Source organism: Bremia lactucae, linkage group LG1 (assembly GCF_004359215.1).
Source record: "Bremia lactucae strain SF5 linkage group LG1, whole genome shotgun sequence".
NCBI classification, from domain to species: Eukaryota; Oomycota; class Peronosporomycetes; order Peronosporales; family Peronosporaceae; genus Bremia; species Bremia lactucae.
In genome coordinates this window covers 15,456,092-15,481,528 of record NC_090610.1, presented here as the reverse complement: position 1 = coordinate 15,481,528, position 25,437 = coordinate 15,456,092, and the positions used below count along the sequence as shown (strand labels likewise).

At 45.2% G+C, this 25,437-nt stretch overlaps 5 protein-coding genes across 5 annotated transcripts; 3 read left to right on the top strand and 2 right to left on the bottom strand.

The window, feature by feature from the left end:
• The first annotated feature begins 5,746 nt into the window (after nt 1–5,746).
• CCR75_004048 (uncharacterized protein) lies at nt 5,747–10,068 on the top strand. The gene is given in 17 exon segments (XM_067962138.1): nt 5,747–6,144; nt 6,214–6,350; nt 6,415–6,950; nt 7,009–7,109; nt 7,169–7,374; nt 7,441–7,531; nt 7,544–7,633; nt 7,685–7,743; nt 7,849–7,921; nt 7,996–8,202; nt 8,267–8,395; nt 8,463–8,514; nt 8,540–8,769; nt 8,843–8,944; nt 9,011–9,118; nt 9,189–9,353; nt 9,431–10,068. The coding sequence occupies 17 exon segments, from the start codon at nt 5,779–5,781 to the stop codon at nt 9,590–9,592; spliced, it is 2,814 nt and encodes a 937-aa protein (XP_067814945.1). The 5' UTR covers nt 5,747–5,778; the 3' UTR covers nt 9,593–10,068.
• Nucleotides 10,069–11,194: 1,126 nt separating this feature from the next.
• On the bottom strand, nt 11,195–12,686 carry CCR75_004047 (uncharacterized protein). Its single transcript, XM_067962137.1, has 2 exons — nt 11,925–12,686; nt 11,195–11,858 (listed from the first exon to the last, which is right to left on the bottom strand). The coding sequence occupies exons 1-2, from the start codon at nt 12,674–12,676 to the stop codon at nt 11,279–11,281; spliced, it is 1,332 nt and encodes a 443-aa protein (XP_067815137.1). The 5' UTR covers nt 12,677–12,686; the 3' UTR covers nt 11,195–11,278.
• Nucleotides 12,687–12,808: 122 nt separating this feature from the next.
• CCR75_004045 (uncharacterized protein) lies at nt 12,809–16,050 on the top strand (the record flags this gene model as incomplete). Its single annotated transcript, XM_067962135.1, has 8 exons — nt 12,809–13,465; nt 13,529–13,682; nt 13,742–13,849; nt 13,915–14,005; nt 14,074–14,297; nt 14,354–14,616; nt 14,681–14,810; nt 14,872–16,050. The coding sequence occupies 8 exons, from the start codon at nt 12,809–12,811 to the stop codon at nt 14,916–14,918; spliced, it is 1,674 nt and encodes a 557-aa protein (XP_067815026.1). The 3' UTR covers nt 14,919–16,050.
• CCR75_004046 (uncharacterized protein) lies at nt 15,163–15,759 on the bottom strand (the record flags this gene model as incomplete). Its single annotated transcript, XM_067962136.1, has 1 exon — nt 15,163–15,759. One exon carries the CDS (start codon nt 15,757–15,759, stop codon nt 15,163–15,165), a length of 597 nt encoding a protein of 198 aa, XP_067814999.1.
• A 342-nt stretch (nt 16,051–16,392) lies between the features above and the next one.
• On the top strand, nt 16,393–18,261 carry CCR75_004044 (uncharacterized protein). The gene is made up of 2 exons (XM_067962134.1): nt 16,393–17,810; nt 17,874–18,261. The coding sequence occupies exons 1-2, from the start codon at nt 16,428–16,430 to the stop codon at nt 18,054–18,056; spliced, it is 1,566 nt and encodes a 521-aa protein (XP_067815002.1). The 5' UTR covers nt 16,393–16,427; the 3' UTR covers nt 18,057–18,261.
• The last annotated feature ends 7,176 nt before the right edge of the window (nt 18,262–25,437 follow it).

The window sequence follows — 25,437 nt, the reverse complement described above, 5'->3', positions numbered from 1 at the left end:
TTGGAACTGTTGTGACAGCAGCATTTACATGATGCTAGCGGACCGACGCCCCCGCATCAACCCGAAAGCTTAAAGATAGAAATCACTAAATCTAAGGCAGCTAAGGGCGGCTTCCTTTTAAAATTATTCGTCGCATTAGACGACGCCATTTAAGCTCGCCGCATCAATGATGATGCGACGAAAGTAAAATTTGGCATATCCAACTTAGCCGGACGTGCCAAATCTTGGGCCTTGAGGCTCAAGCTTGACGACCTTTTAGTTTTGGGTCGAGATGTCTTTAACACCCGGCTCAGGCAAACATTTGAGATGCCACGTGCCGAATTCAGGGCTCGAGCCGAGCTCCTGGATTCGATGCATGGCAAGCATGACCTTCACGCTTATGCCCAACATACACGATACCTGGTCAGTTGTATCGGTAGTCATCCAATTGATGAAAAAAACACAGGTAGCTGTGTTTTAAGTCCCATCTGTTCCGGCTAGAATTAGAGTCGCTCGAACAAGCGATCGCTAAAGCGGAATCGCAAAACTTCAGCATGAAACAGGTTTTCATCCACTCGGGTGCATATCGTCAACCGAAACGACAGGAAAACGAAGGCCCAGAACCCATGGATCTCTCGTTTGTAGAAAGCGAGAAACCTCGCTTTTAAAGTTACAAGCGATTGCAAAATGTAATCGTTGTCAAATGACAGGCCACCACGCCTACGATTGTGGTGCCCCACGGCCAGTGCCTTAAATTACTGAGCGAGAAGACTGACCTCTCGCTAGGAACAACGGAGGTTGTGGATCCGACGCTGTTACGAAATTGCAACGGCGAGGCGATCGTTGAAAAAAAGGCCGGGTTCAGTAGGTGCGAAGTGCCCTACTGATACAGCAACGTTAAAAGAATTTGGAGGCCTTTTGACAAAAGTTGCTCCTAACACACAAACTTTGTGGGTAACTGCCCCAGATGATGATGTTAACCTCATACCCTAATTATAGTTAAAAATAAATTGCCTCTAAAGTCCTTACTAAATTGTGGGGCGTCAATTGATGCCAATCGCTAGAAGATCGTAGACTCAAATTTATTGAGCGTGACATCCCTCTAACGAATATGACAGTGCGCCTAGCAACAGGCGCATCTCTAACAGTTTAGAAACGTGGAGCTGGTGTCCAATACACGTTAAAGCGTAAACAGTACGATGATGATTTCATCGTACTGCATTTGGATGACAAATTTGATGTCATCCTTGGATAACCATGGCTCAGAAGTGCGAGCCATGCATAAGCTGGCAATATCAAGCCGTGATGATGCCTGCCACTTGTTCATCAGATGGCCATCTGATGAACGTCTTGAAGCGTCCATAAAGTGTGGATGTCTTACGAGTGAATGGGATGGCTTCATGTGTGATTCAGTGGTTTACACGACTGCACAAGACCTCAGTGCGATAACGCATTCCACTGTGTAGTTGGATCCGACGGCTGTGCACAAGCACAGGCAGCATTAAAGGTCCACCATTGTGACATGAACATAACTACCGACGGCTGTGCACAGGCAGAGTCGAAGATCGACCACTCGAATAAGTTGAGTGTAAAGCACGAAACAAGGATGCTTGCTGGAAAAGCAAGATCCAAGAAAATGTCCAACGCCTGTCTATAAGAGACACTGCGAAAGTCCTAGATCGACTGAAGAGTCGATCGTGGAGGATCTCGCTGTGGTTGCGCAACCACAGCTAGAGACAGTTGGCAAGGATACCCCCATATAAAGCTTGAGGATATAAGCCCCCAAAAAAATCTGCGGGAAAATGTTAGTAGGAACTTGTGGTCAGAGCATCCCAGGTACCTTTGAAATAAGTTCCAAAGAAAAAACTGAGACATTGAATGTCTTACTAAACAATGGATCAAGTGTAGACGCTTATACACTTGATCTGATAGCGCCTCCGAAGTTAACCTCGGAGATAATTAATTGGCAACGCCCGATCGCTTAATAGCGGCCATGTGGCATATAGCTATCCGACCTTCTGTGTGTGTAAAGCAACGGGAGAATGGCGGATTGTGCATGCGTTCAAAAAATTGAGCGCTGGAATGGTACCGTCTCAACCGCCGATACCACGAAAATACGTAATCATTGATGGTATGTCAAACAGTACTCTCTTTTCGTCTATGGATTTGATGGATGGATTCTATCAGATCGTATGCGTGCACAGGATATCTCTTTCACAGCAGTAAGCACCCCAAGCCAAACGGGATGTTATGGGAATGGCTATCTATGTCACAGGGCTTAGTAATGCCGCTGCAATATTCAACAGATGTGTAACCAATCTGTTGAGATCGGTGCGTGATTTCGCACCGAGTTATTTTGATGACGTCTTCGTGCAAAGCAGAGCCATGAACAGAAAGTCGGATATTGAAGTACATCGTACCCACATCCGAAAGATTCTCACACTTATGCGTAAGCATAAGTTGCATGCAAAATTCAAGAAGTGTATATTCGCTGCAAGCGAAATACCACTTTTTGGATGCATCGTGGGTAAACACGATGTACGCCTTGATTTAATAAAGATCAAGGCGATCACCGATTGGCCTGGGCCACTCGATGTCAAGGACTTCGAAAGTTCCTCAACTTAGCGGCGTACTTACACAAGTACTCCCGCAATTATGCCAAAATGACAGTATTTGTTGAAGAAAAATGTTAAGCGCTCACGCAACGCTACTTGTCAGCGTTCCTTTGAGGGCATCAAGCCACACTTGATACAATTTTCGATCCTGGCGATTGTGGACCACAACAGACCATTTCATGCGGTCTCTGACGAAGCGATTTTGCAATCGGCTGTGCGTTATTGCAATTTGACACAGACGGCTTAGAGCGCGTCGTCTGCAATCAGTAGCGGCAGCTTCAACCAGCCGAATGCAATTACCCAGTGCATGACAAGGAATCCCTTGTTATTAACTTCGTACTGGATCTGTTTAGGGTCTATCTTTCGGGAGACGGACCAATAATTGTTTATGCGGACCATGCGTCTTTACGCACGACCGTAAACAGTCCACGCCTTTCTCAAAGAATGGCGAGATGGTTGCCTTTCTTCGCGGAGTACAACTTCTCTGTGAAATATGAACTAGAACGACTTATTGTTGTCGCTGATGCCCTTACGCGCCGGCCCGATTAAAGCCGACTGCGCAAGCGAACAGTGAGGATAAGCTCACTGTTGCAACAATAAGTGTCCCGTCGTCAACATTACTTGACGGCGTTATAAATGCCTATTAAGGAGATAAGGCTCTTAAAGGAATAATGAATTACCTTAAAAATCCATCACAACAATCCTTGAAAGGATTGCCGAAATTGTATCGAACCTCAACGGATTGATACACTACACGCAATGATTTACTATATTACGCAACCATTGCTGGCGACACACTTCGTGTCGTCATCCCCACCCATACTAATTAGCGTTTGCTTATCATACATGAGTGCCACCATGCACGAATAAGTGGCTCTCGTGGACTTGAAAAGAGTTGTCTCACGATAAGTCGCGACTTTTACTGGCCACGCCAGTATGAATTCGTCCGCAAGTATATAGTGCTTGCGATGTGTGTCAACGGTGAAGCCCAGTTCTTCATCCCGTAATCCGTTAGACCCTCCGCCTGTTTCGGCAGAGTGTTGGCAGTTCCGTACCGATGGACTTCGGCTTCGGATTTCCCGAACACGATCATAAAAATGGTATATTTGTGTTAGCCGAATGTTTCAGCAAGATCCTACATCTTGATTCAGTCCCGGAGTCGACCATAGCCAAAGGCTCTGCTCGTGTCTTTGTTGACACGATATTTCGACTCCATGGGTTACCCCGTGAACTGGTCTAAGATTGAATTCCCAGATTCACGGCCGGGTTTTGGCAATCTATGTTCAAATTACTTGGAACACATTTAAAATGTCTTCTTCCCGACCATCCTGAAACAGATGGTGAGACGAAACGGGCAGATCGTACAGCATATCGCTGATTCCCTTCAAAGAGACGACGTCGAGCATAATTGCAAGACGATCCTAAGCCAATTAAATTTGGCATAGCTTATCGAAGCCCTTAACAGTCGCCCTTGCGACTAACAAGTCGGGCTTGTATCACGCCCCGTGCTATTATACACAGAGCTGTTTGGAGCTAGGATCTGTGGACCCTTACCTCCCAGAGGTTCCAAATAGCCTAGTTCTGCCCCATAGGGCGCTCTGCCACTGCTGCATATTGGCGTTTTCCGCACCGTACCAGATTTCTGGTACGAGGTGGGTTATTGCTCTTTCGATCTCTGCGCAAGTTGCGCAACGAACAAGCCGGGAGCAAGTGTTTAGTGCTCCCGTACATATAACATTTGCGGATGTTTCTATGCTGTCCCACAGCTAAAAGCTTTTCTTCTCCTTCCTCAACGAGGCTTAGATCCATGAATTCTGGCTTATTAGACGAACCCGATGTGCTCGAAGAGCTAATACAATATTCCGGCGTTCTAACGCGCAGAGTTTTTCTTCAAGTCAAACTCCGCGTGTAACGTCATGGCAATTGCAGCTTCAATCCGGGCAACGCTCTCGTTGAGCCCCCCCCATAAAGACAGTGACTAAAATTACTTGTTGCACTGAATTTTGAGCGGCGATAAGAGCGTTCTAGGGTCCGTTTACCCTGACGAGCCGCTAAGGATTGTGATCGCGTGCAAAAAGCCTGATTAGGTGGTGAAAACATGCCAGTCATTGCATACTTTGTTTCGATGCTGAGTATTCCAGCATCGTTATCAAAGTCACTAATAGCATTACCGCTTTGACTGAGTTTGAACACTTCAATGCTGATTGAAGCAACATTGATATCCTTCGCATTGACCGTAGAGTCAATGCGTGGTTAGCAAGAGCTGAGATTGTTCTCTGGTCGAGCAAGTCCTTCCCCCTTTAAGTAAGAGTCACTTTTCAACAAGGTGGGTATACGTGGATGGCGTTAGCCGTTCACGAAAAACGGTGTATGCTTTGTAAAAGCTTGCACAGAATTTTCATGGCACATTCTACTATCGGCAAGAACTGGCTCCAACTCGTAAAAGTGTGGACGCGTCCGCGAAGTATCTCTTCGAGGAAGGCGCTTAAAGCGCATGAAGGTGATTCGAGCGAGGGGATAGCCTCAAGGCTAATATTACTCTTAACGCTGCCAGTCACACTATTAACAAGTGTGAATAGCTGTACGCCATTATCACTGTGTGACCTGATAGGCGCGTTGCACCTCTCCGTATCAGCCTTTAATACTTGTTGTCTCGATGGTGAGACAAAACACCTATAGTTGTTCCCAAGTATTACAGGTTTTTTAATCATAACTAACTCAGTAAGTCGCACAAGCTCGTGGAGCTTGATGAATCCTAGTTCAAGGGACTCAGTAGTTCGTAGTACCAAGTGGCAAATAGTGCTCGAGATTATATACCTAAGGAAGGCTTGTTACTCTCACTGATCGCAGCGCAAGCCTATGGAAGACACTAGACACTTTGAGATCAAAATGGGGGCTTAACTTTTTCTTTTCTTAAATATTAACCTTACAGATCTCTCTATCTGGTGGCAGCAACTCGTAATACCCATAATAAATGTAATTTTGATGATATTACCTATTTAAATAAAAAAGGGGAAGTTGACCTATAACGTGAAATGTAACAGCGGTTTACCAACCGAAGTGCATTACACTATCTCAACAATTATAAAAAGCAAATAAGTTGAGAAAAAAGGAATAAATTTTTGTTCCTCCTTATTTACAAAAAAATCCTCCTTACATTCTGTCATATTTTGCTTCGGCGCAGATGAATGCGGAGAGGCAATCTGCTCGCTTAAAGCGACGCGCCGAACGGCTGGGGCCACCGCCGCGTGAGCATTGCATAAACAATGGAATAAGACACAGTTCTGTTGGGAGCAGTGATGTGAATTCAGCGCACGCTCATGGCTCCAGTGATCCCATTTGCAGCAGCGACAACTTCCGCCGCCAGCCTACGCCCACATCTTCCACGACCGCCGCGTGCCGTACTTTAAGTGACCGCAGCCCACGAGATATTAATACGTTAGTAGGAAAGCTACTAAATAAAATTTATGGGGCTCCATCTTCCATGACCACACGCCGTACGGTCGTACGTCTCATCGATAGCATGGCCACGGCCCAACAGACGGATGCGGTGCGTGTTTTATCTACCATTCTCATTAGTAAGCGTAAATTAATAAAATAATTGCATCACTCTCTGTAGTTAACTGTGTTGGAGAAGATTAAGCGCAAGATCTCTGCAGACGCAACACAATTCTATAGCGACTCCCAGGCGACTGTCATGAAGCTCAACGAGGTTTACTCGCGTTTTGTTAGGCTCAAGAATCTGGATAATAAAACGTGAGTGAAAATTAAATCGTTTGATATTGTGGCTACTTCTAAAAGCCCATTGCATCGCTTTAAGTGAGGCGTTGCTGCTGTTGTATGGCCTAATGGACACGACGCCGCCGCCAATGGTTAGTCGAAAGAAGTCTAATCATTTGGAGAATGCGGCTGCTATGAGCATAGATAGTAATATGAAAGAGCCTATGTTAGACGCCTCTGGGTCAGCAACGTCTGGATCCCATGATCGGTCCGAGTCGATGCCTGCGCCGCTATTAAATCTTGAAAACCACTCTGTGCCACCTGCTGCATCAATAACAATGGCGGCCACTGACGTGGAATTATTGGAAGAATCGTTCAAGTTTGCAGTCGGCATTGCTCAAGTAAACAAGCCTAGCCGAGGAAAGAGTAGTAGCCCTCGCACACATGCAAGAATGCTAGATTCCGAGTCGAAGGGGATCCCTAATGTAGCATTGGAGTGCTTGACTTTTGATGTACCAGAAGAGGTTTTGATGCGTGACGTGTTTTACGCTTTACAAGCCATCGAGTCGCGTTACTTGTACTTTGATAATGCTGCTGACCGCTTTCAGATAATTAAAAGTGCCGGTGTTCCAAAGCGTACGTACAAATATTTTTCGCGCTAGATTATAAACATCAACGTTATCGTCGATTGAAGCAATGCGAGAGCTGATTTACATGCAATGCGAGCTCGGTTGGGTCTTCCGCAAGATTTCAGAGTACATTAAACAGCATCGCCGAGAGCTGGCGTATGGCTTGGTTCGTGCCTGTTGAAAGCAGTGTTTATTCTATGTCATACTTGACTTCGCTGCTTGTAGGTCGGACAGAGCTTCTGCCATGTGCTTAATACTGAACTAGCGAATTATTATCGCCTGATCGCTGTTCTGGCTGCACAGATTGATGATGATGTGGAGACAAGACAACCGCACGAACGCAGAACGAGCAATCTGACGTTGCGGACATTGAGTGTATGGCTTCGGGATCCACTGGACAAGATGCGCTTAATTGCTCGCCTCATCGACAGGTTTTGTTCGATGGTGCTTGCTCACGCCGCTTGATTAGTATACTTATACTTTGTGCACTGGTGCAGTGTTGAAGGACTGCGTGGTGGTGCGCTTGCATCCGGCGTTCACTCGCATGTGCTACATGGAGATCCAGGCGTGTCGCAATTTGTTCAAAGGGTACTTAAACAGATTGCCGCGCCACTTGTTCGTATGATTAAGCGATGGGTCTTTGAAGGAGAGCTGGACGATCGACATGTGAGCAAAGCATCGGCCTTGGGCGTATGTGCGTTACTGATCTGTCGTTGCCTTTAAAAATTTCGTATAATTAAGGGCGAGTTTTTCGTGGTGGCCGACCCAAGTGTGAGCGACGATCAGTTTTGGGATAAGAGGTACACTTTGAATCTGAAGATGTTGCCAACATTCATCTCCATGTACGACGCAATCATTCGCTTGCTTTTTTTTGTAGCTCACTAATACGTACCTTTTGGAGAAAGTGAGCTCGCGAAAAAGATTCTGGTTATTGGAAAAAGTATTAACTTTATTCGCCAATGCTGTGGAAATGCGGATGTAAGTTTAAGGACTTGAGCTTAATTATTTATTAGTCGCAGAATTTACTTTTCGGCGGCTTTTCACTACAATAGTGGGTAATGGATGCTGCAAAAGAGGCTGCCGTGATTGGAGTAGAGTTCGATAATGAAAATGCCTATGTTGCGGAGCTGAAGCGCCTTGAAGCAGTGATTGAAAATGTGTCAAACTCAACTAATAAGTATCTGATCCGTTCCTTGACGGAAAAATTTCAACTACTGGATCATTGCCTTGCATTAAAACGATATTTATTGCTTGGACAGGTACAGACTGAAAAGCTGCTGAATATAAATTGTTGGCAGTGTCATAAAAATGATATTGTTACAGGGTGACTTCATTCAATATTTAATGGATTTATTGGGGCCCGAGTTATCTAAGCGAGGGTCGCAAGTATACCGTCATACGCTTACAAACGTGCTTGAAACCGCGCTTAACGCGTCCAATGCGAAGTTTGAGGTTTGTCGGTGCTCTGAGAGGTTATAAAGTGTAACTGGGCATTTACGGCTTCATTTTTGCGCGATAGTCAGCGGATATTTTAGGGCGTCTTGATGTAGAGCTGCTACAGGGATCCCCAGGTGGTTAAAATTCCTTAATTAACAGTCTCAGCTGTTCATGACAATTCTTCGCTTGTAAATATGCTGACAGCGGAGACTGGATGGGACATCTTCTGCTTGCATTACAATCTGCAAGCACCTGTAAATAGTGTCATTCCTGCAACTTCAATATTCCAGTACCAGCAGATATTTTCCTTTCTGTGGCGGATGAAGCGTATTGAGCATTCGCTGTCTGCGTCGTGGTCGAAGGATATGAATCTTGGTCATGAAGTTCAGGTACGCCCCGTCATACGGATTCAAATATACCTACTTGCATGATCACAAACGCGACTGTACTGCGGTATTTTAGGGTTGTGTGCCTGGAATTCGACCTGTTCTACACAAGAGCCAACTGATGCGATCGGAAATGATTCATTTTATTACAAATTTACTTAACTACATGATGTTTGAGGTAAGAAGCTTCCAGCTTAGGCCCGCAACTGCTTACTGCATTGATGTATGTGCTTTTATCTTTTAGGTTCTGGAGACGGCATGGCACAAATTGGTAAAGGACTTAAACGCTGCGAAAGATTTAGACGGACTCATTGAAAGCCACAGGGCTTACATTTATTTTATTAAAAACAATGTAAGTAAATAATACTTAGGCAGAAATGACGCTGATAATTAAAGAGTTTATGCGCATACTTTTTTAATAGGGCTTTATGATGAAGGAATCTCGGGATCTTTTAAAACAATTAAAGCTCATGTTCTCAACGATTATTCGTTTCTGTAAGGCTCAGGAAAATTTATATACTTCAGCAATGCATGAAAAGCACGTGGTTCGGAAGCGTTTGCTTGTCATGCGGCGCCAAGAATTTAATGTGCGTCTGGCAAAAAACATTACGATAACGCTTTCTCTTGATCTTTACCAAGACTATATTTGCTTCTGGGCCCTCAGAACTCGGCGTTACTCGCGAAAGACAAAAATAACGTACAAGTCGACCAAGATACATTCGCGGCAAACTCGAAGATTATGAGTCAGGTTGAAGAAATTTCTGACGATTTTTGTAACCAATTTATTAAACTTCTTGACATCATCAAGCAAGATTCAACTCGGTAGTAAATTAACTGATTTTAAGGGCATAAGTTTTTGTGATTGACTTCCATGATGATGCATAGGGGCTCGCAAAGCTTGTCATTTCTCATATCTCGCTTCGATTTCAACGAGTTCTACCTTCAAAAGACTGCTGTTCCCGTTGGTATAAATTAAAAAATGGTGAACAACGTCAGCTGGAATGGGTTTGTGTAATCTCAATTCTCATTAGAATAGCTGTCTAGAAGATATCTTAAAAAGTAAAAAGATGATTTTATAGATTTTACCCCGTTATTGATATCAAGCTTCAAGACGCAGTCGAGCAATAATTGTGATGAGTGAGTATTGATATCAAGCTTCAAGACGCAGTCGAGCAATAATTATGATTTCGCATGGAGGATGCAGCTCATACGTTGAATTAAATCTCGTCGGTCATGCTTTGTGTCCGTCTTACTCTGTATAATTTATAATGAATCATTCGGCAGAGTGGAATTATGGTACAATTAGAGTGTCGAGTCTTTGATATCTGAATGCTTGCTCAGTAGTAGGAGAAAAAAATATCCTTTTATCCAAGCGATGTTAGTACCCTTGATTTCAATAGAAAGCGGAGACTCAAGATTCAAATATATTAAGTGTTCCTGTTATGCATCAGGTCTGTCTCTTAAGTGTACACAACACATTAAATAAAAGGGAACGCTCATTTGAATGTGTTGTGTACACTTGAGAGAATTGCGATTTTTTCTTTGCCCAATACCTTTTTTAGCCCGTGTGAACGATAGACATTATTCAGTAACAGCAGAGAAAATCATCATACTCTCGTCCTCTCACTGCTTGCGTGGGCTTGTGCGAAGAAGTTGCTACACTTGGGCTCTAAACTTTTTAAAATTGTCCATGTGGAACGATTATTTCGACCCGAAGCCTTTGAAATATGACTCGAGCCTTAAATAAGATTTTTGAAACAAAATGTTGCTAGCGTTGTGGAGTGACGCGTTGGTGAGTAACGTTTTTTCAATTCGCAAGAATATAATGCCTATAGGTAATGGTTAAGGCATTCCGTTAATCTCTTGCGTCCAAGCCACAATTGCCGAAGCACTTGGTCAATTTGTACACTAACTCTTATCGGCTGCGATATTGGACTCACAGCACTAATTTGTGAACATTTCGATCATATGATTCGACTATTCTTTATTGCTACCGCTACTGTCTGGCATGCCCACTGGCATGCCAGATAGTAGCGGTAGCAAAAAGAATAGTCGAATCACTGTCTCGCGTCCCGATGCCAGATTTAATTAGTAGTCACGTACAGAACTGCATTTTTTGAACGCCTATTAGCAGCTAACTGAATTATCAAAGTATTTTCTGCCGCCAATTTTGAAAGCATTTCATCACAATTCTGAACAGAATTAACGAGTATTGATGAGTAATGCTGGGTTCAAAAAAGGCGGTTCTGTGTGTGACTACTAATTAAATCTGGCATCATTCCATTACGTCTGGTAGAAGAACACTGTGCATCCATGTATTAGACGGGACGCGAGACAGTAGCCAATGGGCATGCCAGACAGTAGCCAATGGGTGGACGTATTAATGGTCGGGTAGCAATAAACAATAGTCGGGTAGCAATAAAAAAAGTCGGGTAGCAATATCATTTCCCTAATGTTATTGTCGAGTTCACGTTTTATTCAAGAGAATACATTTTGTGGCCTTTGCGTCTCCTTACAATAGGATTTCATCGTGATAGCTTCTCGCTAGAGACTTATGAGGCAGCACAATACAGTTGCGGATAATGACTTCTGGGCTGGCCACGACAGACACACCAAAAATTGTGACGTCACGAACCAGTGCGGTTTCCGCCGAGTGCACCTGAATTTGCGACGCATTTGGAGGCTGTCCTTCAATGCGAGCCCAATGTCCAATGATCGAATTCCAGCCGATGACGGAAAAGAGCACACACGCGTGATCCTTAATGATCACGCCTTCAAGAATGATTGAATGGGCAATTCGTACTCCTGGCCCAATGGTCACTCCAGCTGCAATCGTCACATTTGGGCCCAACTTCGCTGTTGGGTGCACATTTGCCGACGAATCGACCACCACATTGCCTTCAATCGTTGGAGATAATTTCCCACCGGTTGAGCTTAAAGCACTCGGGTTTGTAAACCGAAATCGCTGCATGTATAGCTCCGAGCATGTAATTGCCATGCCGGGCGTCTTGATTTGACACCAAAAGTCTCCTAGTTCGTGCAAGTACAGGCTATGCTGATCTGCTAGTGGCAGCAATACATCTTGCTCTAGTCTGTTGTACACAAAGTATTATTAGATAGATCATTAACAATATCGATTCTGCTCGCGCGGGACGTACCGAAGGTTGTCGAGATTATTAAAGTCTGGAAACAGTTTCTTTAAGTCATACTGCACGTTAGCCTCCGAGTTCGACCCGCTTCGCAGCCGTTGTCGACTGAGCTTGTCCCCAATACTGACAATCCTGTCCATGAGCGAAACGTTGAAGAGGTAAACTCCACAATTAATAATGTTACTGACAAATGTCTCAGGTTTCTCGGCCCAGTGAAGGATCTCTTTTGTCACGGGATCGGCTACGAGACAGCCGTACTTCTTCGCTTCGTCGTGAAATACGCGCTTGCCGAGCACTGTGCAAGATCCGCTGTGCTTTAAGTGAAAATGCATCATTTCATTCAGAGGAAAGGAGCAACATATGTCACAATGCAATACAAAGAGGCTAGCTGGATCTCCTTTCATGATCTCATTTCGAAAGAAGCGGATGCCACCGGCTGTGCCTAGTGCCTTCGTCTCGCGCAGGTAGCGGATCTGGACGTTAAATCGACGCCATACCGAGTCAAAGAAGCGAGAAAAGAGTCCCTCATCATACGATCCAATCATCAGAATTTCCTGGAGATTAGGCACGCGTGCGCAAGCCTCCACGTGAAAGTAAATCATCTCTTGACCCGCCAACTGGAAGAGCGGTTTAGGCAAGTCAAGTGAAAGTGGACGAAAGTGGTTACCCTGCTGATTAGGCCCACCAATGAGGATCACCGCTTTGGTTATTGGAAAGGGCGTCGCGTTTGCCCCACCAGAAGAAGTTGCCCCCGGTGACATTGCTAGCAATTGTTAATAACTGTAACTCATTTAAATCGCACAAAATCTCGCATTTCTAGTTTTTTGCATCGCTTTTTTTAAGTGGGCTAATGTTGAGTTTATAGAAAATATTGTTCTTATATTGGGAACGTCATGCAGTTCACGGAGCTTAGTGAGCTCAATCACATGGTGGGACTCATGCGGATGGCGGCATGCAATAGTCCGACGTTTCACGACCGACAGGACTCAGAAGTCGATCGCATATATAATTCGTCGCCTAAAATGGAGCTGCAATTGCGCAATTCGTGGATTGACAAGATGACAGCTTTTAAGCCGCAGCAGTCATCGATTGTATCTCCCTCAAGTGGCAAGAAATCACCCAAAATCCTGCGCAATAATATAAGCTCCAGTATCACAGCAGTTGCTGGTGGTAAGGCTTCCGAAGACGGAGCAATGAAGACGCGAGAGGGGAGAGAGAAGAGTGTTGTCTCCAGCAACGCATCAAGACGTCGCACATTTACTCAAACTGGACGCGCCGACAAGAAAGGTAGCGCGGCTGCTAGTGTGAAAACTGGAGAGCAAGAGGATCAAGTAGAAGGAGCGGACAAGAAACCTATCGACGATAGATTTGTGTTTGAGAAAGAGGAAGTGCTGCCTATTTCTTTTCACGAGTCTTCCATGCTGGATAAGGCGCTCAAGGGCCCAACAGCATCCGGCATGGGTCCAAGACCGCCCATGATTGGGGCAGACGGAGGCTCTGTGCTGCACTTAACCATCTATTTGCCCACAAGAGACGAGATGAAGATCGATGTAGGATGTAGGACACTAGTAGGAAATGGAAAGTCGGGTATTGACGCTTGTCACTTTTGGTAGCTCTACGACGTATCGACGGTAGACGAAGCGATTCAAGAGCTTTTGCGTGTCCACCAGCTCGACGCACGTCAACCGGCGCTTTACTATGGTCATCCTGAGTGCTACGAGCTTCGACTGCATGATTCGGACGGCATCCCAGACGAAGATTTTCCAGGTTTATTGCCCAGATTTTTTATATTTGCGTTTGTACTAATCGAACTAATGAATCACAAGCGTTGGATCGGTCGAGAAAGATTAAAAACTTTGGTGATGCGGGTGGTCACGAGTACTGCTTATGCGAACGTCCAGATGCCTGCCCGCCGTCAGGCGATGACTCTGCTGGTACTGCACTATTATATGCTATGTGTCAGTATGTTATTTATTTGTTCGTGCATTGTTTTCTGTAGATGTTGCTACGCCGGCAACAGTGGCGAAACCGACCGCTGCTGTTGCCAAACCGCCGTTGCTGAATGATAAGGCTTTTTTGAAGATTTTCATGTGGGGGCTATGGTTATTCGAAAAACGACGTAAGAATGGATTTAATTGTTACAAACCTGTGCATACAGGCCCAAGAGCGACGACTACACTGTGGTGGCTATTGACGGCACGACGGTCGGTCAAGATTTGCTTCCAACGCTTAATAAAAAGCACCGACTTCAGCTCTTTCAAGAGCTTTACGTGCTCAAGATCAGCGAGGCTGAGCGCGAACGACTGGACCTTGCCAGTGATGAGATTGATATGCATACTAAGTTGCGGCCATTAAATCTTCATGAAGTTACACTCGCTACAAGTAAGTGTGCAAGCAATAATTCGTTCTTATGTCCGTGACTTACAACTGTCTTTTAGAAATTTTTGCTGATGCTCCTCAGATCTCGGCTCCAGCTCCATCAGCGGTGGAGGAGACGAGAAATCTAGACAGTCGCTCTCGACCTCCTCCAGAGACGTTTATGTTTAACGACGTCACGGCTGCCATGTTTAAGGAATGGCATGTAATCAAGAAGAACAAATACGGCAAGAAGCAGCAGCGCATGTTGGGTATTGATCTGAACAAAATCTATAATCGCAAAGTTGGAGAGCGTGTCATCACATCAAGCAAGTCGACTAAGATTGTACGTGGGAAGGAAATTGCTGGTTGTGTTGATCTCACTACGACTTGTGAATGGATGCATATAGGCCGAAAGGCCCATGTCTGGCGTGGTCTGGGTGCGATTCAATCAAGATCCGTACGAGTTTCAAATCTACTTTAAAGACAGCATTGAGGAGATTATTACAGACTACACTGCTGATTCACCGTATGAGTGCGGTATGTGACGCATTCTTATCATCCGAATGCAAATTGATACTAAGACTAGCTTTGGATACAGCTGAAATTGTTGCGAAGCTTAAATACATCCTTTCACGTAGAAAGTAACCTCCGCGCCGAAGCCACTTTTTTTGCACCATTTGAGTAATATTAAAGATACTTAATAATGCGAGTAAGGAAATAATGGTTCGCGTCTCAATTTTATTCCTGAGTTTGTTTATTCCACTCGCTGGCAGCAAAAAGTCTCGTGGCAGCAGCCCATGGACTCCCATGTAACATTGTCCGTTCACTAGTGGCGAGTGTAATATCCAAACCCGAAAAGCCTCGTTCAATATGTTCGTAGCTAGGCCGATTACACCTTAAAGCCGCGCGATTTCCTGCGGCCACGGGCTCGCTCAAACTTGCGGCCCTTGCTACGGACGTACGGCTTTACGTGATCATGCGTGTGAACTGACTCAAGGGTCGACTTGTGGCCGAAGTGAGCGTATACACCACGAGCCTTGCGTGCACCGCGAAGCAATACTGTATTGGTACCCGTAGGGGCACGCAGTGCCAGCTGGTCAAAGCTGAGACACTCGCCGCCAGCCTTCACGATGCGGGCACGAGCCGTCTCGGTAAAGTTCAGAGCAACGACGGTAAGGTTAGGAACATTCAGTAGGCGAATGTCGTCCGTAACGGTAGCCACGACCACAGCAGTTTTGCCCTCGTGCTTCTTCATAAAACGAACGACCTTGCCCAGAGACATTGGCGCTTGGTTAGTGTTACTTTGATAGAGACGACGGAGCACTATATCGTTGAACTTGGCGTCGGTACGGCGAGCCAGAAAACGATACAGGCGCACTAATAGGTTTAGATAGACATTCTCCGACTTGGGGCTTGTACGGTTTTTCTTGCCGACGAGCTTGCCCCCAGCGACAAGATCAATACCCTGTACGTGATTACATAACATTCAGAGCATTTGTTAGCGAGAGACGCACATCTAAGGGTTTATTCAGGTCGGTGGGTGTCTGCCTCATACGCGCTGCTGCAAATGTTGCTGGCTACCTCCTCTCTCGTAAACATAAAATAAGTTTTCACTTGAGCGACCTGCCCTTTACATATTCTAGTTCCTGTCTAAGAAGCAGATTAAGCTGCAGGGCTTGAGGCAGCTATTTCTCAGAGACGAGCAGACACCCAACCACTGTTGCTACGACATGACTTGCATGTTGTTGCAAGTCTCTTAATCGTCATACAGGCCACGTACCATATTGTTAGTCTTTAAATTGAAACTTGATGAAGACAGATGCCTTAAAAAGACTGTCGACGGCGTTTTCGCAACCAACCACACAAGGGAGACCACTGGTTGGCTGGCTCGCCCATTACTCTCGTACAACCTTCAAACGACATGTGTTTGCCAATTTTCTCAAGTGCGCTTTATATTGCGCTTAGACTCAAATCTGTGTAATATTGATGTGGCATTTTCCTGCCATGAAGTCGTCGCCCGATCTCTTCATACATTGTGCCCGTGGGTCCAGTTTGTAAGATGACCTTGTCTACTATGACTGCCGTTACCTGTATCCCACTTGAGTGCGTACAATAAAAAACTTGCATTGAGTTTTATTCTTGACACTGTATCCAATGCGTAGGCAGAAGAAAATGCCGACGCAAGAACTTCCTGAAGAAGTCGCCAAGGACTATTCCATGCTTATAATGCGTCAAAAGAACATAGATATCTCATTGTTACAAAAACGCATTAGGGACAGTGGAAGCGAGCTCTGGAATCCTACTCAGCAGACAGACAATGTTCCTGTACGGCGTGCTGGCCACGATTGGTGGGGGATTGGCAAAGTCGTTTTTATATATTGTGACGACTACCTTCAGAAAGTCTTCACGTTTCCATGGTTTTATTCGTGGCAAAACGAGCTTGCTCCTATCATCAAACAGACCCGCATTCCTTTAAATCGCATCGTGCGATGCATACTTGCGTCGATGCCACCCGGAGCCGACATCCCCGTGCATCACGACACTGGATCATGGGTGCACTTTACGCACCGTATGCATCTCCCTGTCTTCACAAGTCCCGACATAGACTTTATGGTCGGACTAAATGACCAGAACATGCAACGCTACGAGCTTCGACAAGGCAATCTGTATGAGCTTAACAACATGAGTTGTCACTGTGTCAGAAACAACTGGACTCAGCATCGAGTGCATTTAATTTTCGACTATGCTGATGAAGGTTTTCCGCTCAAGCACTTAGACTTGAAGCAAGATACGGTCGTGTGGCAAACTCGCCGCTCTATGGACTTGGCTACAGACTATGGCAAGCGCATTCCACCGTCGTTCGTTGTAATTGGCGCTCAAAAATCCGGCACTACATCTCTGTATGACTATATTCTACAGCACGACCTCGTGTGGCCTGCTAAGCGAAAGGAGACGCACTACTTTGACTGGCGCTGGAATAATGACCTATCCGATCCATCGACTACTAAAGGCGCCAACGAACATCTTCGATACTATGAAAACACATTTTTAGACAGGCAAGTTCTGTACCGATACCCGACGTTAATGTCTGGTGAAGCTACACCAAGCTACATGCTCGGTGGGAATACCGTCATTAATCGCATGAAGCAAGTTATGCCGCACTGCCGCAAGTTCATCGTTATTATGCGTAACCCTATCGAGCGTGCATACTCACACTACTCAATGACTGCGGACACCGATGGCTCGAAGAATCAAAAGCGTAATCGAGGCCATTATTTCCTTAAGAATCGCAGCTTCGAGCAGATCGTGGACGAAGAGATTGACGAGCTTTTGAAACTTGGCGTGCATCCGGAAATGAGCTATGAGGCATTTGATGAAAAAGTTTTGCACCATCGCCTCAAATTTAATCATGGCGCACACTCGTTTGTAGCGCGTGGGCTGTATGCGCTACAGATTGCGGGCTGGATTAAGGCATACGGTGAAAGCAACGTATTGCTACTGACGCTTGATGAATTGAAGACTATTCAAAGCCTACATGTACGTCAGCAAAATGATCGTCGCACTCACAACGTTGCTGACTATTTTTTATGCTGTTTGTAGAAAACCATAGACAAGGTGTTTAATTTCTTGAATTTGCCGTATCACCGAATTAAGGACACGTCTGCCAAAAATACACGAAAGTACAGCGCCATGGATGAGATTGTTCATACTAAGCTCGCGGCGTTTTACAAGCCATACAACGAGAAACTTTACGCGCTTCTTGGTCGTACTCTTAATTGGTAAGCTGGCAATCAATTTAAAACAGGGAATGAATCGAACCGAAAAGGGAGCGAACAACAATTTTCTAATGTTAACCTCCTTTTATACTTTTTTTCTTGTCGGAAATAATATATATTAACCATCCTATATAAAATAATACGTACATGCTTATCCATGACAGTTCGTATATTGACAATAGAATGCAGGTTGACTCCATTTGGAAGAGGCTGGTTAGCACTGACAAGATACGGCGCATGTCAAATGTGACATGTCAGCAAGCCGTTCTGGGTCAAGAAGTCGAATCCTGTGTCGCGAAATTTACGGCAGGACACGGGCACACATCGGTTGGAGAACCGTTGTTGTGGTACATTTACTTTATAAGTAAAATACTCTTATCTAATTTTAAAATAGTTAGTTAGTTAAATCCCATTTATCATGGGTAATAAATGTGGTCGCCGCCAGATATAAATCTGGCGGCCAAAATCTATTTTTAATTAGCTAGGGTAAGGTTTTTAGATTTGTATAATTATAAAAAAGTTCAGTTCCCCTTTTGATCTTAAGCGTTAAGTGCCTTCCTAAGGCTTGCGCATTGATCTGTAAGAGATAGAAGCCTTTCTAAGGTATATCCTCTTGGGCACTAGTTGCCACTTGGCTCTATGAACCCCTGAATCCCTTGAACTAGGATTCCTTAAGCTTTAATTAAAACGGGGCACTACGACTTCTACTGCTTCAGTACAAGTCCACTTCGCACTGCTTCAGTTGCGTGTGGTGCCCTACGATATTTCACGTACACTAGTATGTGCAGAGGAAGACTTCTCTTACGGTAACTAGATCTTACCTCCCGGTTCACATCTAATAAATGAGGACAGATAATTCTGATTTTAAGCGACAGAATTACATTTCCTTACACATCTAATATGTAACGGGGTGTATCGCTCCAAGAAATAAACACTTAAAGGTTGTTAATAAATATATTATCTAAAAGGTAGATAATATTTGGAGGATATTACTTTATATAGTAATGTTCAGAAATCTTCTCCATAAATAGGTATATGCCATTATATCGATTTATCCCGCAGACTAATCAACTGTAGATGTAAACAAAAGAGAGAGAAAGATAAGATAAGATAAGATTTCAATTGCATGGTTAGTATTAGTTTATAATTAAGTTAGAGTTAACAGATAGAAATAAGAGATGCTTAATCATATTAATACAGTTTTCATTTTACCCTCTTTAAGCTAATTACCTTAAAGAGAAGTCTTCCTCTGCACGTACTAGTGTGCGAGAAATAACGAAAGGCACCACTCGCAACTGAAGCAGTGCGAAGTGGACTTGTATAGAAAGCAGTACAAGTCGTAGTGCCCGTTACACCTGGTAGCACTTTGTAGTCCGTCCAAGGACCACATTTCCTTCATCTAACATGGACATGTTAGATGATAGTGGGAATACGCATCACGTTTCCCGTGAAAGCTTCGCCTTCTAAGTGACATAGAAAGGAGTGCGGTCGAACGAATGAGTTCAACCGTAGGAAACGATGCAATCTTGGCAATGCTGTCCAATTTAAACAGAGATGCCCTCCATTCAGCCATCGTCAAGTTCATACAACATGAACTTGACGAGATGAAGGAGAAGGTAGCCTTGCTGAATCAGCAAGGCTCTCAACAGGCAGAATTGTTGAGGTTACAGCAGGTACAGACCCCTGTACCTGGGATGACGCATACGCGTCGTCTCGAAACTTTGAAGATTGATATCTTTAAGTATTGGGGAGTCGAAGAAGACTCCCTCTTGAGATGGTTTGTCGAGTTGGACGATGCCATAAGGGCACGTCACATCGTCGACGAGCAAATGCAAGTCGCATTCGCTCGATCAAATTTGGCAGGTCGTGCCAAAACTTAGGCATTGGGCCTTAAGTTGCGCGACCCATACGTCTTTGGGTCGCTAGAGGTCTCTTACGTCGAAAGCGAGAGACCTCGCTTTTCGAGCAATAAGCGATCGCAGAAATGCCATCGCTGCCAAATTAGGACACTACGCTCATGATTGTAGTGCCCCACGCCCAGCACCGAAAGGTACTGAATGTAATTTTGGACCGTATGCCAAAAAGGGCAACGGTCGCGCGCCCGACGTTGTTGCGAAACGCAACAGCGAGGCGGACCTTAAAAAAACGGTCGGGGTCAGTAGGGGCGCAACGTCCTACTGATCCAGCAACCTCAAGAGAATTTGCAAATCTCTTGATTAAAGTTGCTCCAGACACACAATCATTATGTGTCTCTGCACCTGGTGATGAGGTATCCCTCATCACCTTGAAGTTGAAAGTGACAAATGATTTGTCACTCAGAGCCCTAGTGGACTGCGGAGCGTCGAATAACTTTATTCGTCGCCAGTCACTAGAGGGTCGTAGGCTCAAATATGTTGAGCGCGACATCCCTCCAACGAGGATGACGGTGCGTCTAGCGACAGGCGCATCGATAACAGTAATGAAACGCGTAGTGAAATTTCACTACACGTTAAGAGATTTACAGTATGATGATGATTTCATCGTACTGGATTTGGATGACAAATTTGATGTCATCCTAGGTTTACCTTGGCTCAGAAAATACGAGCCAAGGATCAGCTGGCAGCATCGATCCGTAAAGATGCCTGCCACTTGTTCATCAGATGGCCATCTGATGAACGTCTTGGAGCGTCCACAAGCGTGTGGATGTACTACGAGTGAGTGCGATGGCCTCACTTGTGGTACGGTCGTTAGTACGACTGCACAAGATCACAGTGTGATTACTTATCACCCTGTGGAGTCAGCTGCCGGCGGCTGTGCGAATGCACAGGCAGCGCCGAAGTTCCACCACTCGAAGAAGTCGAGTGGATTGAGACATGAATGTACGCCTAGCGGGCGACATTCAAGTAGTATGCCGGTTGCCCCAAAGGGACAACACGATGATTCTAGGCCGAGTAGAGAGTAGATCGAGAGGACCCGACTGAGATAGCGCAATCTCAGTCGGAAGACGTTGAGGGAATAAGTCCCACGTACTTGATGAGAAATCTCCTCAAATAGTTAATTTGGATGGATTTTATCAGATCCGTATGCGTGAACGGTGTGCGAGTAGTGCGGCGCCTTCGGCACGGCCAGGTGCCATATTCGTTTTATTAAGACAGTATACTAGAAGTCAGTTTTGATCTTAAAAAGCGATCTCCATCACAGTCTTACGCATTGGACTGAGATTGTTTCTTACAGCGCGTGTGAAAATTGATAGTATTTATTCTTCTTTAGAATAAGGTGGTTCCTGCATTATGCGGAACGACATGACGGATGGCATCATCAATCATGGTTTCCGCCTGGTCTTGCCCAAAAGGAAAGCTCGCATCAGCGACGATATTAAGTCGCCCTGGTTTATATTGTCTGAAAAGTCTACTCCTCACAATAAATATTCCTTAATGCTCATCACGCGTCGAAGTTAACAACGACGCGAGTGATATCGATGTCAAAGAAATCGACATCGAACACCTGTGGTGCATAGTGCATCCACGTTTACCTCGTACTGTAATCGGCAATCACATTTGAATTTTGCCAACCGTTTTACAAGACGTGGAGCATGTCAGCTTCTTGCCATCCACGTAACTATCTTTCTTAACGAAGCTAATAAAAATACCGCTCTTATGCTTATCTTTCAAGCCTCGACTTCTGCAATGAGCTCGACTGGACCTTGTTGCAATTTGTGGTTGGTCCGTTGAAACGAGGCCATTGAGATGGAGGGGCCAGGTTGGAGTAACTAGACTTCAAGATGCCGAGGAAATAATTCCTCGGCAGCCTGTGGATAAATCCCAGGAAGAAACCGAGACATTAAATGTCTCGGTTAGTAACGGTTCAAGAGTAGGCGCTTATACTCTTGATCTGTATGCGCCTCCGAAGTTAACTTCGGAGATAACTCAATTACCAACCCTAGAACCTAAGCGGTTCTTGAGAGATCTGCATTGTGGGAAAATCAAGCAGATCTGCGTACTCGTCACAGAGGACGATTACGTAACCGACATTCGGTCAGCGGTAATTTTTGCAGAGAACGAACGGGTTCTCAGCAGCTCATCGATGGACGAAAGTGTCCTCGATGTGAAGACTCGGATTGAAAGATACAGTACTCAATCTTGGGAGTCACTCAAGGGAAATCCTCTATACGAGAATTTAATAGAATTCAGGAATGTATTCCCCGAAGCAGTTCCATGCGAGTTGCCTAAGGATAAAGGCACTCGACATGAGATCGAGCTCAAACCGGGCTCGAAGTACTGTGTCATGAAGCAGTGACCACTGCCTCGCGAACAAGTACTTGGGATCGATAAATGCTTTACCGATCGAGTAAAAGCGGGCCATGTAAGGGAGTCAACCTCCCTACATAGCTCTCCGACCTCCTGTGTGCGAAAGGCCACAGGAGGGTATCGGATATTGCACGCATTCAACAAACTGAATGCTGCAACAGTACCGGCTCAAACGCCGATACCAAGAAAATACGTAATCATAAATGGTATGTCTAAGAGTACCAACTTTTCGCCTATGAATCTGTTGGATGGATTTTATCGTATCCTTATGCGTGAACGGGACATCCCGTACACAGCAGTGAGCACTCCCAGTTCGATGCTATGGGAATGGCTAGTAACGCCACAGGGGCTTAGTAACGCCCCTGCAACATTTAACAGATGCGTAGCGAATCTGTTTAGAGGTGTTCGAGAATTCGCACCGAGTTATTTTGACGATATATTCGTCCAGAGCCGGGCCTTGGACGGTAATACGGACGTGGAAGTTCATAAAACTCACGCTCGTCAGGTTCTTACACTTATGCGAAAGCATAAGTTGTAAGCAATCTCAAGAAGTATATATTCGCTGCAAGCGAAATACCACTTCTTGGGTGCATCGTCGGTAAACACGGCGTGCGCCCTGATCCTGAAAAGATCAAGGCAATCACCGACTGGCCAGTTCCAGTCGATGTCAAGGGACTTAGAAAGTTCCTTGGTTTAGCGGCGTACTTGCACAAGTACTCTCGCAATAATGCAGAGATGACAGTTCATCGCTCTCGTCTCTTTAAAAAAGACGAAAAATGGTTATGGAACGCTGATTGTCAGCGTTCGTTTGAAGGTATCAAGCAAAACTTGATGCAATCGCCCATCTTGGCGATTGCAGATCAAGACAGACCAGTCCATGTGGTCTGTGACGCCAGCGATTTCGCAATATGTCTTAAGACATGTAAGGGATACGATGGCTGATAGCCAAGACAAACAAAAAGAACAAGCAGATGCCAAAGGCAGAAGCTATATTTATTCTCATGCGTCGGAAAATGAGTTGAAGTACCCGCCGAAAATTACCTACTTACTTTGTTTCCGCGGTCTTTAAGACTAGATTGCACCCGCGCTTTATTGGACCATCCAGGCTTGTAGTGCACGAGAAACTAGTGCTCGGAAATAATGACAACCAGCGCGCCATGCGCTGGCTGAGATGCCAAATTTTTTTTTAAATTTTTTTTTTGATTATAACTAGGGAAAATGAATTGATATATAGTTTCCTACGTAACGATCTTCTATCTACTACTGAGCTTATATATCAAAGTCACTGCTAGCTACTGCTCACCACTTCTTATGCCTAAGCAGAAATAAAGATTAATTAGCTATATTATTGACTAAAACCAAATACACTGCAAATTAAAGTTTATTTCTTAATGCCTTAGCATGTGTCCCTCCAGCCGCAACCATGAGATCGGCTTCTCGAATTAATATAAATGAAGAGGATTTATATTTTACGGTCGTGGCCAAGAAGGGCCTAGCTTACACGCTAAACTTCCTAGCAAGCTGCGTACACACCCAGTTCTCTACGTCGGCTTGCTTAAGCCACATCATGACCCTTCTCGCGTGGCCCTAAAGGCGCTTGCGCCGAGAAAGGCGGTCATGCCGCAGATTGCTGCATCCTCACCAAGATGTCCAGCTAGCCTTCTTAATGATGTTCCAGCATCGAAAGACGGTTTTGAATCGCCTTAAAAGATCCCTCAACCCGAGCAAGGCCCTCGCGAAAAAGTTGCACCTCGTACGTAAAAGCATCAAATGCTTCCGTCGAGGTTTCGGCTCCCTCCCGCGGTGCTTGATGCGCGAGGAAATGTTAAGTTTCACATAGAGAAACTTTTAAAGCAACGTCGTCGTAGGACACAATACCAGTATATAATAAAGTGGTTGGGTTACCCCTCTTCTGAAAACGCTTGGGAGTTCGAGGTACCTCTTCGGCAACATTGCCCGTACGCCGTTGACGTTTTTGAGCGCCAAGCTCAGGGCCAACTCGCGTCAAAGGATGCTTTCCACCACTAGATGTGGGATAAGGTGGATCTATAGCCTCAGTGCGGCTTCGATCCATGGTTTGCACGGTCGACATAAGCACTGAAATATTGGCTAGGCCTTTCGTCATTTTGTGGCATAAATGCCGAACGTAACTGGCCTTTGGCCTTAAGCTTAGCGGAATTGAAGCGAAGTTTCCGTTCCAGACAAACATCAGCCAAATCCGCAGACTCTCTAATATTCCAAATATTGTGGAGGCGGCAGGCCTGATGGACCCAGTTCTCAAACGAAGCGTCGTTCTCGGATTTTGCTTCGTTTGAAAACAAAACGATCGTAAAATACCTCATGGAGGTCACCGAAGCCCCACGGGCTTGATCACGTAAACGCGTCGGATACTGGCTTCGCGTCATTACCTTTGGCGTAAGGTATTGCTCATGAAGAGCGTCGCGGGCAGCGATCTTCCCCGGCGTCCTCGCCGGGTCACCAGGGACCCAGATGGCCAAGCTATGACCCGCTATCTCTTTGAGACGCTCGTCCGCACTTAGCGGAGTGAATCTATATTCACTATGAGCTTTAGCTTTCGCTATCTCGGCAGCTCGAGGACGAGCTTTTTCCTCTATGAGGGTTATCTGCTCTTGCTCTTTATCGATCAAATTCGTAATAATGTTGGACTCAGGGTCCCGTGCCCTGCTCAATGCATTTAAGACATCAGTGGCACCACGTTCTGGGAACGACTTCGGGACCCGCCGACGTTCATCCGGAGGAGAAGGCGTGAGAGAACGACGCTCTTTCTCCTCCTCCTCTGATGGAGAGCAACTTTGAAAGTCCACCATTCCCTCATCGTCGAGGAAGGTGCTAAGAGTCTATGACTCACGCTTAGTTGTCATGGATCAAAGGATAGCAAACCACTACGAAACGGTTAGTATGAAGCGAATGTTGTCACTCGCCAACAGTCTGATCGGGGAGGGTGTGATGGGGCACACATCGGTTGGCGAACCGTTGCTGAGGTACATTTACTAAATGGGTAAAATACCCTTTTATCTAATTTTAAAATAGTTAGTTACTTAAATCCCATTTATTATGGGTAACAAATGTGGTTGCCGCCAG

What these genes read in the sequence shown, in the direction of transcription:
- CCR75_004044 (XM_067962134.1), top strand. Translation starts at nt 16,428, where the DNA reads ATGCGTAGGCAGAAGAAAATGCCGACGCAAGAACTTCCTGAAGAAGTC. An exon ending in AGACTATTCAAAGCCTACAT is followed by an intron (nt 17,811 to 17,873) that starts GTACGTCAGCAA and finishes TGCTGTTTGTAG; the next exon opens with AAAACCATAGACAAGGTGTT.
- CCR75_004048 (XM_067962138.1), top strand. Translation starts at nt 5,779, where the DNA reads ATGAATGCGGAGAGGCAATCTGCTCGCTTAAAGCGACGCGCCGAACGG. An exon ending in ATTGCTCGCCTCATCGACAG is followed by an intron (nt 7,375 to 7,440) that starts GTTTTGTTCGAT and finishes GCACTGGTGCAG; the next exon opens with TGTTGAAGGACTGCGTGGTG. An exon ending in TTTATTTTATTAAAAACAAT is followed by an intron (nt 9,119 to 9,188) that starts GTAAGTAAATAA and finishes CTTTTTTAATAG; the next exon opens with GGCTTTATGATGAAGGAATC.
- CCR75_004047 (XM_067962137.1), bottom strand. Translation starts at nt 12,676, where the DNA reads ATGTCACCGGGGGCAACTTCTTCTGGTGGGGCAAACGCGACGCCCTTT. An exon ending in AATAATCTCGACAACCTTCG is followed by an intron (nt 11,859 to 11,924) that starts GTACGTCCCGCG and finishes TGTGTACAACAG; the next exon opens with ACTAGAGCAAGATGTATTGC.